Source organism: Sinohyriopsis cumingii, chromosome 12 (genome assembly GCF_028554795.1).
Source record: "Sinohyriopsis cumingii isolate HCF-2022 chromosome 12, ASM2855479v2, whole genome shotgun sequence".
Classification (NCBI taxonomy): Eukaryota; Metazoa; Mollusca; class Bivalvia; order Unionida; family Unionidae; genus Sinohyriopsis; species Sinohyriopsis cumingii.
In genome coordinates this window covers 98,006,507-98,027,385 of record NC_142972.1, presented here as the reverse complement: position 1 = coordinate 98,027,385, position 20,879 = coordinate 98,006,507, and the positions used below count along the sequence as shown (strand labels likewise).

Below are 20,879 nucleotides of genomic sequence, written 5' to 3'. Positions count from 1 at the left end.
GATAACTTTTCTTCTTAATTTCTTCATAGTTTGTCTGAAATGACATGTTTCGACCATGCCTCATGTTAAATGAACCTTTTAATAAAATAATCATTGTTATCTCACTTCATAATGTGAGCCTGCAAAGTAAAACAGAGGTACATGATTACAATTGCAACTACAAGGCTTTTAAACACTAGAAGCTAAAACTAACAATACCCATGGAGGTATATTAGTGGACAAAAAAATGTCTTAGAACGGAACGCACAGAACAGTGACGTCAAAACTGATTCTTAATTTTGAGCATGCGCAAATTTTAGTTACAACAAAAATGGCGGCTTCCATGACGGTACTTATATTTATAAGTAAATTCTAGACATGTTTACATTGTTGCTTAGTTCATTATTTAAGAACACATAAGTGGGGCAGAGTCCCCAGTGATCTATTCAAACATTAGTGATTATGTTATTTTAAGTGGAACCTTCAGATGAAAAGCTCAAGTTTATTTACAACTGTAGACGTTTTCAACGTATCGAACCCAAATCTGCAATTCTCGCTTATGTATTAGGCTTCTTTGCCAGTGTAAAAATGTTACTTGTTAACCCATTTAAAGTTGCTGCACAGTTCTAAAACGTAAGACGCATCACATAATTTTGTTTTGGTGTTACCGAACCATAAATGTGTCAAGTGTCATACTTCATCATCCAGTGTCTCACCAATTGTACGCTGATGACACCCAAATATACAAATCTAGCCACCCAACTGAAGTTGATGCTAACATCCAAGGTGTAGAGACGTGCATTTCTCATGTGAAATCATGGATGACATGTAACAAGCTGCAGATGAATGATAAAACTAAGGCCATTCTGATCACAACACAAAGATTTTCTCATTCACATCCTTTACCTCAAACAATAAATGTCAGCAACACCAACATTAAATTCACACAATCAGTACGAAACCTAGGTGTTACTCTGGACGGTACTCTCACATGTCATGAACATATGCAAGGCTACATATCTTGAGCTGAGACGCATCAGCTCAATTCGCAAATATCTTTCAGTTGATGCCACTAAAACACTTGTGTGTTCATTAGTACTTTCAAGACTGGACTATTGTGACTCAATTCTGTCTGGTTCATCTCAATATCTACTCCAGAAACTTCAAAAAGTTCAAAACAAAGCTGCTCGGATCATACTTAGAGTACCATGATCAGAGCACACCTCTCCGCTGCTCTGTACCCTACACTGGCTATCCATTCGTTCCAGAATCAAACACAAAATTTGTTCTCTGTGCTACGTTTCACTGTCAGACTCTAGTCCAACATACCTATCTGACCTCACCCATGTGTACACACCAGCAAGTTACTTACGCTCCTCTTCTGACAATCGTATGCTCATTATTCCAAGTATGAAAACAAAGTCATACATACAGCGTTCTTTTGCATACCAGTGCCCATGCATTGTGGAATGAATTGCTCACTGAACTTAGACACAAAGACACAGTGATTACATTCAAGAGGGCTCTCAAAACTCACTTATTTCGACTGCAGGAACAAACTTAAAGACCTAATAATGTTTCCTAACTTAAATATTCTCAGCATTTATTTTTATTTTTTTTCTAATTTCATGGTGCTTGTTTTTGTAATCATTAGATGTTTTTTATCTTACTAGTGTTGTCTAATATTGTAAAGCTCTTAGAGCTTCTAAAGATTGGGCATTATACAAAGTCCTCATTATTATCATTATTATTATTATTATAAATATCATGTGATAAGTCTTACATTGTTAGACTACTGCACAGTGAATTTCACACACATTTTTAATGCATCACACCTTTTGCAGGAAATTAAAGAAGAAAGTAAGAAGAAGCGATTGAGGAGACAGTGGGATCTGTTGGTGAAAAGGGTATTTATTTCTTTTGCACAGTCGCTGCCATTTTATTACTGTATTTTCATTTATAGTAAAAGTCATACTGGTCATGTAGGCGTTCAACACCAAACATTTCAGTAGTGAGTGTAATTATTTCATAAATTGTATTAAAGTACATTTAAATGACAGTTATTCACTATATTTGGATCCTGTTACAACCATATTCCTTTGAAAGGTCATTATTTAACACCCTGAGAAGTACATATGGTAATATCAATGTTCAAGTACATTTAAATGACAGTTATTCACTATATTTGGATCCTGTTACAACCATATTCCTTTGAAAGGGCATTATTTAACACCCTGAGAAGTACATATGGTAATATCAATGTTCAAGTACGTCACCATATGTGGACAAGATCAAACTAAAGGTGTAATCAGATTATATCCTAATTGAAAGATGATTAAGTGCACTTGTATGACTTTTATTAAAACACAAGCACAATAAAATTGGCTTTATAATTAGACAAGATTTTAAACCTTTGAGCAGTGACAGTTCAGGACAACGGGTAAAAAGTGGTTTTTGTTGTTCGATTTTGCTTTAACTAGGCAGAAATCAGTTTTTGATTTTTCCAGATCATCTGCCATGGGGTCGTATAATAAGCTGACATTCAATGGATAAAACTCCAAGTTTTTTGTTTTGAACTTTGGAAAGAATCATCTTCAAATTTTTATTTTAATATGACACCTGACAATCAGTATCAGTGCAGTTAAAATTTAATCTGCTATATAAAATATTTACTTCATTGACATTCTAACCATTTGCCTTATTTAATAAGGTTTAAAGAATTACTAGGTGAACAGCTTAGTTTCATATACTACCTGTAAATGTTACATTAGAAACAATGTAATGACAAACATAACATTATATTGGTTTAGGCTGGTCATTTTTTCCCCTCAATATTATATATATATTAAATGTTATTTTTGGGATTTTTTTTTTCCATGGAGGGGAAAGTGTTAGGTTTGGTAAGAAACACTGGTGATCGACTTACCGGAAACACATTTTTCATTTGGCACTGTACATTCTGGACCCATTGTTTTTGCTAGTTTTTTTAATTTGTGAGTTGCAAGCAAACTTAAATATATTTTTAAAAAAATATTAAACTAAGTACTCAAGATAAAACTCTTTAATCCACTGCATCTCATCAACAAAACCCTTCCTATGCACCCCGTCCACATATATGATCCACTGTTTTGTGTGAATATGAACAAAGTACACTGTTGTTTCATCAATGTTTTTGATCAAATTGTCAGTTTGTTCTCTTCCGTCCTTCACGAACTAATCAAACGATTTTATATTCTCCAAATCTATATACATTATGGTATGGGTGCATATATTACATAACCAGAGTTCGTGGACATAGTTTGTCTTTAATAAATCATTGATGAATAATACATTTTAACAGTACAAGGTAAGTTTCTTTACTTTTCTTAACGAATAAGCATTTTGTGTATCTATTTTATCGTAACATGTGGTGAGTGGGGCAGGCAAAAATTTCAACACAAATTTATTTTGTTTCTTAATTCTGGGGATATATGACCTAGTTAAAAAAAAGTTCTGAGACAGGAAAAAAAAATTTATTTTATCGTGTCCAAGGATATATGGCAAATACATCAGCAAGGAAGTACTTTTGGCCCAATTATTTTAAGCTTTTGTGGCATATAATCTCGAGAGCATTTTGTGTGTGTGATTTAGATTTTTAAAGTAGCTTTAACATTTTTCCAGTCATATTGTTACGATATCTGCAGTGTGGCATTTTAATGTGATGTCTAGCACTGGGGCATCATGAGGCAGACATGTAGCATAAAGTCCCACCCAGTCACATTATCCTGAAACTAGGTCAACTAGTCCTAACACTAACCTCTTAATGTTGAGTGCCTAGCGAGGCAGCTGTCAGTACCATTTGTATAAGTCTTATAGGACAACTGTGGTTCGAACCCATGACCTCACCAATCCGGGGCAGATGCTCTAACCACTTGGCCACTGGAGCTGTCTGAGCATTTTGTAGACTTTTGAAAGTGGATTTACGTAATTCCTTTTAAGTGTTTCAGAACATGAATGGTAATAATAAATGATGCCAATGAAATTGAAACAAGAAATGCTTTTATCTGATCTATTTTTTATTTTTTCATTACCTAGGCTGATGCATGGTTCAAAGAGTCTGAACAGCCACCAAATTTTGCCATGATGGTTTTGCGAGGAGATCGAGTGGAATGGAAAGGTGATTTTATTTCATGCTTTTCATAGGCATCCCTCCTTAATAAGCCATTTCTGTCAGAAAAATTCACTATTAATAAACACCTTTATTCAATAAAACTGCTTCTATTTATACTTGTTTGGCTTCTCTTAAGTGAATTGCTTTCATGTCCCATTTGAGTTTACATAAAGTAAACACCAAGGATGTGTGTCATTACCTTAAATCAAATATAGGTGCAGCAAGCAATCGTTTAATCTCCATATGCTCAATTGTTGTTTTTGTGCATATAAACACAATCCATCATGCAATTTAAAAAAAAAAATTTGCACTGGTTGCCATGTTCTGACTATTTTCCTATTTTCCTAATACCATATACAGCAAGCATTGGAACTGAAAATAGTCCTATACCCAGTATATATTTCTTGATTGTGAGGTTAAGAATAATTTAACACTTTTCCATAACATCAACTCCAGTTCTGTTTTCATATTTGACTAAAATGTCCATAGGTTCCAATTACATATGTAGCTCCATTTATCATTGGTAAAATCTGTAAAGTTTTACAAAAAGATAGATACAGAACAACTGATGACATTTTTTTACCCCAGTAAAAATAATTGTAGACATCATAACTATTGCACCAGATGGTAGATAAAACTACAATAACTGAGAAAAAGGTAAAACCTATGTAAATCTTCCAACAAAGAATTGTACAAAACATTATCACACCTTCAAGGTGTCCAGTGAAAGCTGAAACTTGGGAAAGACTAATGATTGGCAGCATCGTAGAGAGACTATTCCTATGGTTAATTTGTCTGTTTATTTGGATTGTCATGAAATTATCATTTGAAAATGGTTCCAATCAATGATATCCCATTTTATTTTAATTTTGGCACATGTATCATCCATTTTGCCTACTTTATCAAATGTAGTGTACCATTTCTTGCTTTTTTATCAATCTAACTGTAACTGTTGAATTTGCATATCACTTTTATAAACCATTCATGAAATAATTTTGTTATAATAAATTGTCAAAAAGTTATTTTATATAAAGCAGACCTGCCAAGCATACTGAAAAAATCAAGAAAATTCTGATTTATGGATCTCCTGAATCCCCAATTTTTAAGATGAAATCCTTATTTTTAAACTCCCCGAAAAAGAAAAAAAATTTATTTGTTTATACAAAAACATCATTTTCCTGGTTTTTTTCCTGACTTTCTTGGTCTGGTATGTTTCTTAGTACTTTACCATATCTGGCTTGATTTCGGTTTTCATCCGCCAATACAAAGAGATTTTCTCACAAAGAGATGGTTCTCTTTATCTGATCCCATCAGCAAATCACAGCAGCATAATGGATACGTTTCTCAGCAAGGAGTGAAAAAAAGATGGAAAGGAAGTAACAGGTAAGAAAAAAAAGAAATATGATAAAAATATAGGAGTGTTTGGGAGAAGCAGTTTGTTTTCATTCGTCCATCGACTTGTGGGGCCTATCATACATTCTGCCACTGAAGATCTGCTCTTTCCACATTCAATTCTGCGTCAGAAATGTAGATTTGGTGAAGCTAAAATTATCAGTGCAGATCATCAGTATTGATTCTTCCATTCAGTTGGAGAAAAAGGCCAGGTCCTTAAATGATACTACAGATTGTTTAGACACATCTGCAATGCTCGCATGAATTAGTAAGTCATCCTTTAGTGGGTTGCTCTCATGAAAAAAAGGATGAATCTGGCCAACTGTTCTTTTCAACCCTTGGGGCAGTACTGCTATCAATACTTTCAACACCACACAGCTGCAGCAATGCTGAGGGAGCATTCTCAATAGCCACAAAACAACAGAACAGCCAAAGAGCCAGCCTGTCAGCATCAACACTGAAAGCTATTCTTATCAGCAAATTTGTCACCCAAAGACAAAAAATGATAAACTTTTGCAGAAATGCAGATCTGCAACATACAGTAGACTGAAATGATACCAGTAAACATCTTTATCATGAAATGTACACCTTACTATTTTACCCCCTCCTTTTTTACCCTGTCTCCTGATTTTTAATGGTGTTTTGGAGGCAAAATCCTGATTTAAGTTTTTCAGTGTTGGCAGGTCTGATAAAGGACATTAAATTTTATTAGGCTTTGATTTAAAATACAAGTTGCAAGGCATTGTTTTCAATTTAGAAATGATGCTAAAAGTACTTCAATACAAAATTTAGTTTGAGATTTATATAATCATTATTTTTTTTTAAATTGATGATAAATTTTATTTCAGCACCTGATCACATGAGTGCTTTTGTTGATAGCCAAACCGTATTGGACAAATTCAAGGAGGTTGCTCTGGGACGGCTGTACATGCCCAGTCAACGAAATGGTTAGTAATCATACATACTTTTACCATGCACAGTTACTTTAAAGATATAAGAAAATTATGAAAATGATGTTTTATATGTTGGTTGTAATTTAGTTTTCTTCAAAATAATTTTAGAAACTTGATTGCTCTGCGCTAGGCATGACTGCCATTTAATCCTTGATAGAGATATAACTATTTTTGTAATCGGTAGGTTGAGAGTTTCAAATTTTTTTTTTAATGTTAAAGGTTATTGTCAAAGCCGAGTACAAAGATTGATGCTGAACAAGTTTAACAGCGCTTAAACTTTCCTTTTGTTCTGTCATGTTAATAGTATTTCATACCGTAAGAATTGTCTGGTACAGCGCTTATGAAACGTTTTAAATATATGTTCATAGATGTTGCAAGAGAAACTGAGGAGGAGCCTCTTGCATTGCCATATGCAGAGTCGTCAATGTACACTTGGGATATGCTTGTGTTCTTAATACCAGCAATACTTAGAAGAAATGGAATTTATGGTGAGTATCAGGATATGTATTTCAACATCCTGGAATACATTTGTGTGGTGATCAAAGAATAGAGGGAAAGCCCAGATGTGCACAACATAGATGTGTTTTATGTGTGCAATTGGTCCTCTTTTTGGCCATAAGAAAGTATTTTTTCTGTCATTCAGAAGTTATTAATGACATATATGCATACCATTAGTTGGTGAGATATTGACATTTTTGGAGGGGATATGGTGATAAAAATTGATTATAATCAACCCAGCAGTGCTCAAAGAAAAAAAAAATTGGACACAGACCCAAGGCTTGTAACTTTAAAAGATCACAAGCCCTGACCAACATTCCACAAGCCTGAACTCCAATTTCCATATACCCAATATTTTCCCTTATTTTAATATTATTTGTCACACAAAATTGCAATTCGTAGGGGGTTTGAAGGTAATACCGGTGTATTTAGTGTTCCCCACTACACTCACTTGAGACTGGATTGTCCTGGTGTTCAAACTTCTCTTTTGGTGTCTCAGACAATCAGGGTCAGAATCAAGTTGACATATGTCAATATATTGTTTAAAGTATGTGCAAAGAATTCATTGTCACCCTCCTGGCTTAATTGTTTTTTTGCTTTTATTTAATAGCATGTTTCACAAGTTAAAACTCCATCTATGAATTCTTAAATTTATTTTTGTTTGGCTTTGTTCATACTTTTGATAACAAATTTCTTTTTAAATCAACTTCAGATATGAATCACACTTGAATACTATTCTGACAGTTGAAATGATCATGCTATTCATTTTATATGTGCATTAAAATCTGACTTTAAATGTTGCCACTATTCACAAACATATCAAGAACCTGTAATACATATGGCTTAAACATTTTCATTTAAAGGAATGATACACATTACCTTTTTTTATATTACATGCGTCTAGCATCTCATAGATTTACCTATTGCGCTGTTCCATGTCCTGAGCAATGAGCATACCTATGCAGACCGCACAGTGGTCTCACCCAGTGCAGTGTTCAAACACATCTCACAAGCTATTGTCAGCCAGTTAAGTAATATATGAAATGGTGGTGTATAACCTGATCTCTTAGCCTTTTAATTACCGCTTTTAAGTTTCCCAAAGGATAGTTTTACATCAGCTCCAATTATGACTGTTTACTGTTTCTGTATGCTACTTGTAATGGGCATCTACTGAGAGTTGTAGTTTTTTTCTCCATATTTTATTTCCAAAGACTTCTGAAAATTGTTTTCTCGAAACACATCAGTGTTGGGGGGTTTGGGACTACAAATCATGTTTTTAGCATGACATGTCATGTAACAATTTGATTAAAATCAGATTTAGACTCCACATAGGACAGCAGCAGTCTGATTTTAATCTTTGTGGCAGGTATGTCAGCATCTTGAAAATACATTTCTGCATTTCATCATTTAAGTCAAATTTTTCTTTGAAAATTTGATTACAACTCAAATGTGCACCTCTTTTATAACACTGGACAGGCCTGATCTGACATAAGAGGGGCCCCAGGCATCTGACTATGAGATTTTTTAGCACTGCCTTTAAAACAAGTCATCATGGTGATTTTTATGTACATGAAAGTTTATGTTAATTGAGTACCCACAAACAAAATACATGTATTATGATTTGTGCAAAATTTATGTTTTATGGTAATGTTTTTGTCTTAAATTTTTACAGGAAAAGCAGCATATAGGCCAGAAAATCAACCTTCATGGTGGCCAAGAAATGTCCGCTTTTCCTCTCCAAACAGCAATACCCAGGGTAATCCTGATTTTCCTATTGCATTGCCACCATTGCTTTGTTCAAGAATTTCTTCATTTATTTGCCTTTCTCAATTGTACCTATCAGTCAAGCACATGTTAAAGATAGATTTCAATGTTTTAAATTTCATTGTAGATGTATCATCCTCTTACTTTAGAGATTTCCTATTGTTCTGTAGGTGAGAGCAATTTGTTTTGCATCACCATATCATTAAAGCCTTAAAAAAAATTTGTTTTAAGAGAAAAAGATGCAATAAACATTTTTTATTTAAATGTGTACATTGTCATATTGCAAACATGGGTATCAAACCATGACCACCTTCTTGAATTTCCAGAATTGGTTGAAAAATGCATTTTATTTTGCCTACATGCAAGAAAAAAAGTTCTGTTCCTTTATCAATGACTGTAGCTGGCATTCTGTAATGGTATTGTCTGTAATTTATCTATTACAGTTATCGTGCTTCGTGTTTACACTATGCATATACATTGTGTCAGTATGTTGTTATAGTGTATTTCAAATAAACATGTTGCTGTTTCTAGAGAATAAGCGACTTAGTGTTGGAGAGATGCGAATGGTTCTGAATTCATTTTTAGAACAATGCAGAAATGAATACACTATGTTTGTTTACTTTTTTTCTTTTATTTCTTGTTCCTTAGTATTAGTTGATTTTGAATGCCAACACAAGCATGATTAACAAGCCATAGTCCGAATTAGACTCATTCTTTTGTAATGGAAATATTTTTCTGTTTTATTAATTATTTCATTTATTGATATTGTTTTGGTTTTATTGATAAATTTATTATATAGTGATAAATTTTAAATTTTTACAAGAGAAAGGCAATATTTCAATTTTTATTAAAATTCACTTAACCATTCGTATCCAAGCAGTATTTATTTATTCAGAAGTATGTATAATGTCTTAATTTTCTAAAGCCAATGATTGACAGCTATTATCCAATTGAATTTTGTCTTCACGTTGAATAGACCCATTAAATATAGAAATGTAATTTTGTCCAGTCAGTATGCATTGCAAAAGTTGTCATTATCTTGTTGGTTTTTTTTTTTTTTTCGTTAAATGGTTGCCACCTCATGAACTGGTTATAAACAAATATCTTTATAATTAATAGCTCAAAGTTGAAATAGTTACAGCTATTGAAATTTTTCGTCCCAAGCAGCTTGGAGATTTTTAATACCGAGTGGTTCCAGTCGGTTAATTTGCCTAAAGATGGCGAGTTTTTATAATAATTGTCTAAAGTTTATATTTTATCCTGTTATTGAAAGATATGTGTTCAAGTCCATGATAAATAGTGCTTATTTCCTGTTTCAAGTTCAGAAGGGACTTTTCACAATTAAGTGAGTAAATTGTGATCAAATTACTTCTCTGGAGACAGTACTTACCAAGTAGTTATGATAAGAAAGTTTAATTTAACATTGTATGTATGTACAAATAAAGTTTCAGTAGTTTCTGATTCATAATAACAACTAATAATCAATAAATACTGCTTGTCATGTATAGCATATCATATGCTGAAAAATGGCATTAAACCCACAACAATAGTAATTCAACTTAACTGTACAGACTCTTCATTGAATTTTTATATTATATTGAGAAAGCAATGTCAAAAGTGTATCTATATAATCTATTATAGAAATGTTCAGGTCTCCTTAGCTCGCACAATATCAGATTTAAAAATGACATCATGAATGAATGCATGTTAATTGCAATGACATAAGATTGCATGTGCATGATAACACTTGAGAATTTTCATCATATTGGTATATATGTGTCTACCTAGTTGTGTTGATTAGTGGACATATCCTGAGGTTTCAGTCCTCAGTGGGTTAATGTAACTTTAAATTTAGAAAATTAAGAAAACCTGTTGAGACTTATTCCTCCATTTTGCTAATGGATTAATAAGTATGTAGGAAAGAACATAGCTGCATGATATTTGATGTTTGCAAGCAAGAAATTTTTACAAGATTCAAAGAAATTATATTTATTTTAGTGGAAATGTAGATTCAAAGCATGATCAGTTGGCTGTGTCATATGGCCAATTGCAGTATCAAGGCTAGGGCAGTATTTAATTGTTAACCTTGTATATCATTTCTGTTTTAAATATTAATTTTAAGAGTTGCCTGGTACTCAGAATAGCAAAGTCTTCAAGTGTATTATTTGCATTTACTGTTAATACTTGCAGGAACAAGTTTATGTCAAAGTACTGTTTGAATGTTGGCATGCCAATACTTCAGTTCTTAGATTTACTAATGTGTTGCAGCATGTTTAAATAGATAGACGATGAACAATAAAAATAATAAAGATGTTGGCAGCTTAAAATATAATATACACGAGAGTACAAAGTGTAAGAAAGAAGGTCAATTAAATCCAGCATCAGGATGATGGTTTCATAAAGAATTTCTAATTAAACGTTTGATGTGATATGCAGGTGTTAATATAATAGGAACAGCTGAATATATATGACATAATTTCATATATATATATATTGTGTCTCTATCATAAAAAGTATTATATATACTAGTGGTAGGTGAAGCGTTTTCCCATGTAACTTACTGGACTCTGTCTGTATGTATGTTATGAATTTATTAAAGCTTAAGTTACTTCACATTTATATTACTAACACCACCATTAAGAAAAATAGAAAGACCATTACACAACTTTATCGGAAAATAATTATTTACATAAAAATTTCAATCAAAAGCATTTACGGAAAGAATTCCATGAATTTGAATGTGTGTTGCTTGTTACTGTGGTAATATCAGACAGGTTAGTGATGACCAGTCCGCTTTAGCCATTTTCTTTAAAGTTTACAACATATTTAAATGACATGTAGGGTATCACACCTTCCAGCCCTTACAATTTTGCCATTAGTGTTATGAAAATTACCCATAACATGCAGATTTAGGTTATAAAAGCAAAAACTATGGGAAATGATCAATGGCAAAAATTGTGGAACATTTGTTCATCGGTGTTTGATTTGGATCTGGGTTTCATATTTGAATTAGTTAAATTATTCAGCGAACCTGACTAACTTTACAGATGCTTTAAGCTGTGTTGCCATGATCAAACTGTTTATTTTCGATTTAAAAAAAAAAGAGATGAATGTTTAAGATAAAAGGGGAAATAAGCCTCTTGAAAAGTGTTAATTATCGACACCGAAGAATAAAAAGGATTACAGTAAAACCTGTTATGAGAGACCGCCCCTTCTGCCAACCAAAAGTGGTCTCTCAAGACAGGTGGTCTCTCATAAGAGGTGTGTGAAAATGGACTGGTTTTCATGGTCAATAGTTAGCATTGTTGAAAAATAATTAATACCCATACTCACTGTACATGTATCATATCCTTTATTCATGAATCTTGTTAAATAATGCATGCATTCCTCTCAAAATATCTTTATATAATAAAGATATACATCTATCAAACAACGAGAATAAAATTTATATTTCAACATCACATTAATATGTACAAAAAATGAACAGTTAGATATGATGTATATATCATATTTTATACACTTATTCACTGTTTTTTTAAAAGAAATCCATTATACTTCTTTGTTGAAATGTTTTACTCAGCTCTTTGGTCTGAAGATGTATCTCAATTATTGCCTTTTCCTGAATCAGCTTTCCACTTACTGGTATGTTTTTACTCCTTGCAACACAAAACCACTCCCATACTCGTTCGTTCAGATCTCCGTAAACTGTCCGTCGTGCCGTGGCATATTTCCTCTGTGCTTGTGCACCTTTCTGCCATTCGTTTCTAATGGACTTCTTGTCTTTGATTACATTTTGAACTTGCGTTTTACCGACGCTTTATCCTGACTGCTATTTTGCGAGTGGTCTCACCTTTTTCATTTCTTTCAATGACATTAATCCTTTCTTCCAGTGTTAAAATTTTTCTTTTTTTCAGCGGAGATTCTGCCGTTGTTATTAGTGTTGACGTTATAAAGACTATAGGTTTTGATCAGGTTTTGGGGAATTGTGGAATAAATATATATTATGTACCAATGAATGAAACCAAAATACATAATTAACTCATCAGGAAACAATACTGTACATTTATTTAAATCAACAGCGTTATAGCTCGATAAACAAATATTCCGACCATCTGCACCCACGTAAACAGATTGTGGCTTGGTGAAACACTAACAAAAGAAATAAAAAATAATTTTAAAAAAATCCGGAAATGATTCTCACTTACTAGTATTAAAGACAATGAGCTCATTCACCCTCCAGGCATTATGGATTAACTGGAAAGCAAACGACGTACTCAAACCAACACTGAAGCCCTTTTAAACGATTTCTCACTTGGACATAAGGACTACCGGCGTTTTGTGAGTTTTCATACAGATAAAGAAAAAATACAAACCTCTAAATTGACTGCGTATATCCATCATTACTCCCTTTGATGTTACTCTTACTGGCTATTCACATGACTTCGGCACTACAATGGCGGTTAGTGACATGTACTTTAGTCTGGTTTACTGCAGTTTACAAATGACACCGTACGCTGGAGTTGTAAATTTCACAAAACTGGTACTGTAGCAAGACAAATTATTTTTAAATACTTTATTAGAGCAATCTTTGCTATTTTTGCCGTCTTTGTTACAAAGGATTAAATGATGGTTAGAGGTGTTTATCCCGATATATGGTTGTTCAACTATAGTGTTATTTAATGTGCACTTTGTTTGCATACTACATTTATCCCGAGCTCTAATGTTTACAAAGGATTAAGTTAAGGTCAGTGGTGTCAATCTGTTTTGATTTTTTGGCGATGCGGTCGTTCATAGCAGTGTCAAAATGCATATTTTGCCAAGAAATCGCGGTCGCTGGTCGCGTTCAGCAGGTGGTCGTTCATAACAGAGCGTTTATATAGTAAAATCGATCCGTGCTTTACGATTGCGGTCGGACATGACAGGTGGTCGCTCATAGCAGAGGTCGCTCATGACAGGTTTTACTGTATTCAGATTATTGTTAATAAAAATCTGGAATGGACACAATTACGTTGATTGGACATCACATGCCAGTTTGAGTATCACTTGTGGCAAGAGATGTGATTGCCGTCATCATGTGAAATGGAAAAAGATAAGAATTAGGTCAAGTTGAGAGATAGCCACAAGCCATTGAGCTGCATAGGGTTTGGAACTTGAGTATGTGCAACTGTACTAGTAGCAACTAATCTCTGTTTACTTTACAAACTTTTCAGTTGAACATAATGTTTATTTTCGCTGCATGATTCGAATACTTAACTTTTAATTACATTTTTGAGCTTTACAATAACAGCTTTTGATACTGTTTTACACCGTACTGAAAACTGGTCAAACTTAAGGAAAAATCTACTGCCTTACTGAGACGGACTTGTCAGGGCTGGCAGGTCGGGGGTATTGACTTTTATTGTATTTTTTTATATATTAAAGTAATCCAGAATTACTTCCGGTTATGGCTCATAAGTTGTCAAAGTTTAAGAATGTATTATTTTGTTTCAATAGTAGATTTACAATCAGCTATTCTTTTATTTATAGTGTTCATGAATGATAATGAGGCTGCCATGTGTCAGGGTAACATGGTGGAAGAGGATGGAGAGATGGAGCATCCAGCTCTCTCTCCCATCATATCCACCTGGAGAAAGATCCAGTTGAGCAGTTACCTGTCAGGGCCACCAGGATGAAGAAGCTGATGTTGTGAATCCTCAGGTGGAATATGTCATTCAGCTACCATCATATGCTCTGTCCTAGTATCTGACAATGGAATTGTCAAACTTTAGTAACTGTGTGCGTACAGAATTCAGGATGTTTAATGAGAATATGTCAGTTACCTAAACTAATATTGATATCAATTTTCATTTTTACTGTATCTTTTCAGATAGTGTCTAATGCACATTTGCTATTTCCTTTATAAAACTGATATTTTTTGAACAATACAAGACTTTAAGATGTTTTCAATATTTGTGGACTGAATGTTATGAATCTTGATATGTACTGATTGGTTGTGATCAGTGTGGAGACTTCTGGATTCATTACCAGTGCATGAGAACCAATGATTCTTATAAAGCTGTTTCTGCAAGCAGATATGTTTGTGTATTTTGTCAGATTTAATTTAACAGACTTAAAAATTTAATTTTTAGGTTGAGTGTATTCTGGTATAAGCTGTCAGTGGCAACATCACATAGCAAACAATATCCAGATGTCATAGAGTAAGCTGTGTGATTTGGCAGCTGACATTTTTTATGCCAGTGAAAAATCAAAACCAGTGCTTCGTGCTTTTAAGCTAGTTTCTTAATCAGTTTATTACAAGCAGTAAAGCACTGTTATTGACTGCCAACTAAGATTTAATTTCATTGTGTGCAAGACAGTTTATTTCCAAGTTATTCATAATAGTTGATGAACTGAATACACGTTATGCTTTACTGTGAAAACGGATAAATGCTCTTGCTATAAGAAGTAAAGCTTGGTTGCTGACTTCGTTGTTCTCATAATAGACTGACAACAAACCGTGGCCTAGTGGTTAAAGCTTCCACCTCAGAAGCGGGAGTTTGTGGGTTCGAACCCCAGCCGAGTCATACCATAGACTTACACAAATGTTTTTAACAGCTGCTTCGCTAGGCACTCACCATTAAGAGGTTAGTGTTAGGACTGGTCAGCCTGGTCCGAGGATAATGTGACTGAGTGAGACATTATGCTACATGTCTGCGGCATGATGCCCCAGTGCTAGACATCACTATAAACTGCCATACTGCAGACATCTTAGTGATATGACTGAAATATTGTTAAAGCTGCATCACACACACACTCATAATGGAATCCTTGTCGGACATTTTCATTGGTTAGTTGAAAACCAGCTGTCACTGAAAAGATACTCGTATCGACCTGATTGTAATGTACACAGTGTCAGGTTTCATAACATGGATATGGGGTATAAGCTTTCTTTATTATATCAATAGCAAATGTGTACCGTATATACTCACATATAAGCCGAATAATTTACGAATAAATAAAGGCCTGGAGGGGGGGGGGGGGTCGGCTTATCCATGGGCCAGTGTGTAAACTTTACAGTTTTTGTGTCTTTTTTTTTACTGATATAATGGCTGTAAATCTTGGAACATGGAACAATAATTTATTCTGTGTCCTAAGACATATGCATGTAGAAAAATTGTAACTTTCGGTGACCTGACAATTATTAAACTGTTTTAAAGTACTATGCTTGATTTTGTTATTACTTTGCATGTGCATATTTTCTGATTTCTCAAACACAAAGTTGAATAAAAGTGAACAAAAGACTTTATAATTTGCAGGCCGGTAAAGTTTACCAGGAAGACCATGCTGAACTATAATGTACAATATTTACACAGTGCAAAGTGTGCATAGCCTCACTTAAATCCTTGCTTATTCCCAAACATAGATGCAGATTTCGCTTTATTCATTGTTTCAACCAAATTGCATTCTTCCAGATAACATTTCAGCTAGTCCTTAATAGCTGTTTCATTTATGTTGAATAACATGCTCACAAGTTACTCATTTTCAATGTTATAAGCGATCCTACAAATTGAGTTAATATTTTTAAAAAGGTACGCATGTTTATTTGTACAAGGCACATAACCATCATATTTTAAATGATTACGAATAGTGGTAATAATAAAGGCTAAAATTTTCATAGAGATCAACTAAGATCAACATAAATCAATTTTAGTTTTGTGTTTTAGCTGAACAAACATTCCTTTCCACACAGTGGAAAGCTTGATGTTTTGGCGTCTCCTATGTTGATAGTCTGCGAATTTGTCTTTCATTTTGTGACAGCAGTACAGGCCACTTAATCATTAAAACTCCAGTTTAACATTGGTATATACAGTATTAAAATGCCAGGTTTTCACTTGTGTAAGTTTCTTTCGTGGGAAGGAGCTTTAGCATATGGAGTTGCAGCATTGTTAGTAATCATTATTGCAGTTGAAATTAATTGTGGACTATTTTATTGTTTTGGTTTATCTTTTTTTCTAGTTTAGTTTTTTATTTTTGTATTATTGTAGAGGTAACAATAATCATTAATTTGTGAATAATGTTTAAACTTAACATTCTATTTAGTGAAGAAGCGAATGCTTTATACTAAAATAATTATTTCGTTATAACAATAATTCACAGACGATACAACAGAACACGTAGGACTTTTCTTGTTTAGAAGAAATGAAAATCGAAGACATGTAATAATCAGGAGTTCTGTACAAAAATCAGAAGATATTATAAAATGAGGAGGTAGACGTTGAGCGACCCCAAAAATCAAGGTTTTTTTCCCTCCCGGCATGAAAGTTGAGAGGTATGGTGTAAGGTCGCTTACATCAAAGCAAAGTACAACTCAGCTTTTATGGTATTAGCATAATTTTCGAAGCATTATTTATGCAGCTTTATAACAAAACAAAATATTAAATAAATTTCATTTCAAAGAAGATTTTACAATTTCTTTTTAGTAATCATGCGCAATAACCTCGAGATAAGTATACATGTAATTTTTTAAATACAAGTTTGCCAAAATAAATGCATTTAGAACTTACCTCATACATCTTGAGATGCCTCGGTGTTGTAAGTCGGCTTATATGAAGGTCATGCACTTTTTGGTGTTTATACATGTTCAGTTTGGGGGTCGGCTTATGTGCAAGTATATACAGTATAGCATTTTTGAATCAATTTGTAGGCTTGGTGTGTTATAAATTTTAAGTGTAATATTATAGTAATAAAGATGTAGCCCAGTTAGTATGCATTTTACACTGATATCTATCATTATGATTTTTTATACAGACAAAATGTAGAATTTATTTTCTGGAAATATGACATTTGCAACAGTTGTATTTATATGCTTCAAAAGTATTATAGTAACAAGTATGGTGCTTAAAAATTTTCACTTTATATTTTTGTTTTTCTATTTAGTATAGTGTCTACATGAAGACTTGATGCAAATAAACTTCAGATTTTTTTTCTTCATGAACCTGTTTCATGTTTTGTTACTTGTTCCAGAAAAGAAAATAAGAAGTAATAAAATGCAGTAAAGGCATATTTCTTTCCTCTTTGTTTTTTCTCTGCCACAAATGTGGAAGGTGCATATATTACTAAGTTCTATCTTTCAATCTGTTACACACTGCTAAGTGGTGTATTTTAGGTCAGTCAGCTTCTGGAGTCCTGCCACTTTGTATGCCATTGCCATTCAACACAATACATAGGCAGAATCTATTTGTATACTTACGGAAATCTGCTTTCTTCTATATTGTGTTATTTATTGTCAGCTTCACTCTCAGCTTCAGCAACAACTGTTCTGATGCATGCATCAGCAGATAGTTTCATTCACTCGACACTGGAAAAGTAAATAATGAACTCCTTTTCATTATTAAGTAAACAATTTTTGCATCTACAGTTTTTCACTTTGCATTGATAATGAAGAATACAGCACAAAACTAATTCCAGACTTGATTTGGTTGCTCTGTTTAACCAAACACCATTGATGTATCATAAGTACATGTTATCACTGAACCCATTACACAGTAGGCAGAAAGCACAAGCTGGATTATCATGTAAATCACAGCCAATGAAGGTTGACTACCTTGAAGCAAAAATATATTATTTAGTTGTATGCCCAAAATGTGCCAGATGTAAACAATAAAGCATTGTATCAAGAGTGCACATAAAATCCTTGCATGTTCCTCAAACCACATGACTGCTACAACCTATTGTCTATTTTACATTTCTCCAAGTTTGTTTTTGCTACTACTACTAAACTACATTGATTGACATGACACATATTCACTCGGTGATCCAGTTGGTCCTAAATGAAAATGGTGCTACTCTGACATTCACAATAGCAATCTTGACGTTCATCCGGAAATGAGAGGTTAACATGGCTTATTTTCAGCAGAAGACTTCATATGATGTCTCATTGGTCATAAATGGTCATGGTTATGATCTATTCAATATGGACACCACATTGAAAATCCTGTTAATACTACTTTCCCCTGGTATACTGATCATATTGATATTGTGCTTTTACAAAAATACTTTTTATGATGTGTAGTTGATACTAAATGAAAATAGTGTCAATCTGACACCCAGTATGGCAAACATCTTGAAAATCTTATCATTACTCAGAAAATGATGCAAAATTGACATATAGTACATCTACCAAAACAGTTAATTTAAAAATCGTGTTATCACTAAACAATATCAGAGATGGTTTCAACAATGGACACTCAAAAGGAAGAAATAGTCCCTTCAATGGAATAATGTGTAAGATAAGTACAAGCATGGATCATAGACTCGAGAATTTTGAACAGATTGCTTATGCAAATAATTACACCAAGACTTCTAATGATGCCTAATTGATCCAAAACAAAAACGGTGCCAATACATCAAATTTGGTTGTCATGACAGCTATTTTAAACAAATCTTGTTTTGGCTACTCCTGAACTTACGGTTATCTCGACATTATGTTTTCAACAGAAGACCTATTATGGCAAGTTGTTTCTAAAAGAAAATGGTCCTATATCGTTTTGTGTCTAGGTCATAGGCACTTTACTTACCTCGGCACCATCTAACCGTCGTCGTGTTTTTTCCCATAATACACACAAGTACGAGCCTCAAAATACCCATTCGTTGCAGAATAAAACGTGCTTCCAGTTATTCATGACAATATCTACTCTGTGTTTGTTGGTGTGTGCGTGTGTGTTTGATACAACCTTCCAATCAAGTAATCCGAAGAATTAAGAAGAAGAAAAAATCATACAATAGATGCCTTATTGGAAATGAAGGTCCTCTGTTTGTTTTCTGATTTTTATGCCATGTAATATGAGAATCTAAGAAAATCGGCAACCCAAAGAATGTCTTCACTTAACAAGTGTAACAGTAGCGTTATGTGTTACATTAGATTATGATCTCTGCTATTTAATTACTAAAAATGGTAGGAATTTTATTACTGACAACAACTTCATTTAATTTTATCACGTATGCATCGAGTCTTGTAAATTGACTGCTTTTCTGAAGCAAAATATAGCGAATGGTGCTATGATGTTTTCATGCAATCTCTAATAATGAAGTTCCTGTTCACTCAATACCATACATTTTTTCACTGTAATGCATTGTTCCTGTAATGACGGCGATCAGTTGGAAGAAGGTATGTCTCTTAATCCGTTGGTCGTAGAATCGATACCGGCCGAGGACAGCCGGGGTAGGCTGCCTTGCTGTGTCATTGTTAAAGGAGATTAGCGAATGATGTGATAAAATGCCGTACATACCCAAAATGTCCAAATTTGTTTAATTAAAACCAAAATAAAAAGAAATATACAAATTCGTAACATTATTACGTTTTCTGTACTTAAATTTATAAACAATTGTACTCAATAAATAGGCAGTACACACAGATACGCAAGCCAGGAATAAAAGAAAACGTTTGAAAACCATGCCGACTGTTATTACCTCTAATTGTATCTGACAGTTTTAGGGTTACTTTAAGTAAAAGAAACAATTACTCCTACGGGAAAATGTATATCAATGAAGAAAAATACCAAGCATAACTTCATATTACTTTTTTTTTTAATTACCTTATTCATAAGTTAAACGCGAACGTCCCTTCTAAACAGATACTATAGATTATTAGCATATACGTGAGTTGCGGTTTGTGTGTAATGTCTCATTCCTGGGAATATATATTTTGTGACAAAGCTGGGACATACAGCTCCTTCGTTATGTACATTAGCTGAATCATACACTGTTACATGCATTTTAATCTGCTGATATTATGAACTAATTGACCAATTTGTATGTCCATCTCTAAACAAATTAGCAGAACATATTCCTTTAGATAGCCATGCTTTTTCGCGCGCTCATCTAGATTTGAAATGTTTTGTGTGTTTCTTTCCAAACGGAGTGAATATTCTACCGTTGTTCCTGGTGAAATCAACCTTTTCCTTTTGGAAAACACTTGTACATTTCATGTAAAGAGTTCTGTTCGTACAAACTGATACCCAATTCACTAAATATAAATTCCTTTTAATAGCGTCAAATGCTCGTGTTTTCCAAAATGACTTTCTTTAGATCAACATAACAAACTTATCAACCATGATTTGAACTTTTTATGTTTCTTTTAGAGTTCCGAAAGTGTCATAAATTAT

The 20,879-nt window shown here is 33.5% G+C and overlaps 1 protein-coding gene across 1 annotated transcript; it reads left to right on the top strand.

Annotated features, from left to right (window-relative positions):
• Positions 1–221: 221 nt before the first annotated feature.
• LOC149787056 (uncharacterized) lies at positions 222–16,005 on the top strand. The gene is made up of 7 exons (XM_089977596.1): positions 222–328; positions 1,824–1,886; positions 4,054–4,135; positions 6,370–6,468; positions 6,843–6,962; positions 8,645–8,728; positions 14,263–16,005. The coding sequence occupies exons 1-7, from the start codon at positions 311–313 to the stop codon at positions 14,406–14,408; spliced, it is 612 nt and encodes a 203-aa protein (XP_089833722.1). The 5' UTR covers positions 222–310; the 3' UTR covers positions 14,409–16,005.
• Positions 16,006–20,879: the final 4,874 nt, after the last annotated feature.

What these genes read in the sequence shown, in the direction of transcription:
- LOC149787056 (XM_089977596.1), top strand. An exon ending in CATGCCCAGTCAACGAAATG is followed by an intron (nt 6,469 to 6,842) that starts GTTAGTAATCAT and finishes ATATGTTCATAG; the next exon opens with ATGTTGCAAGAGAAACTGAG. An exon ending in TAGAAGAAATGGAATTTATG is followed by an intron (nt 6,963 to 8,644) that starts GTGAGTATCAGG and finishes AAATTTTTACAG; the next exon opens with GAAAAGCAGCATATAGGCCA.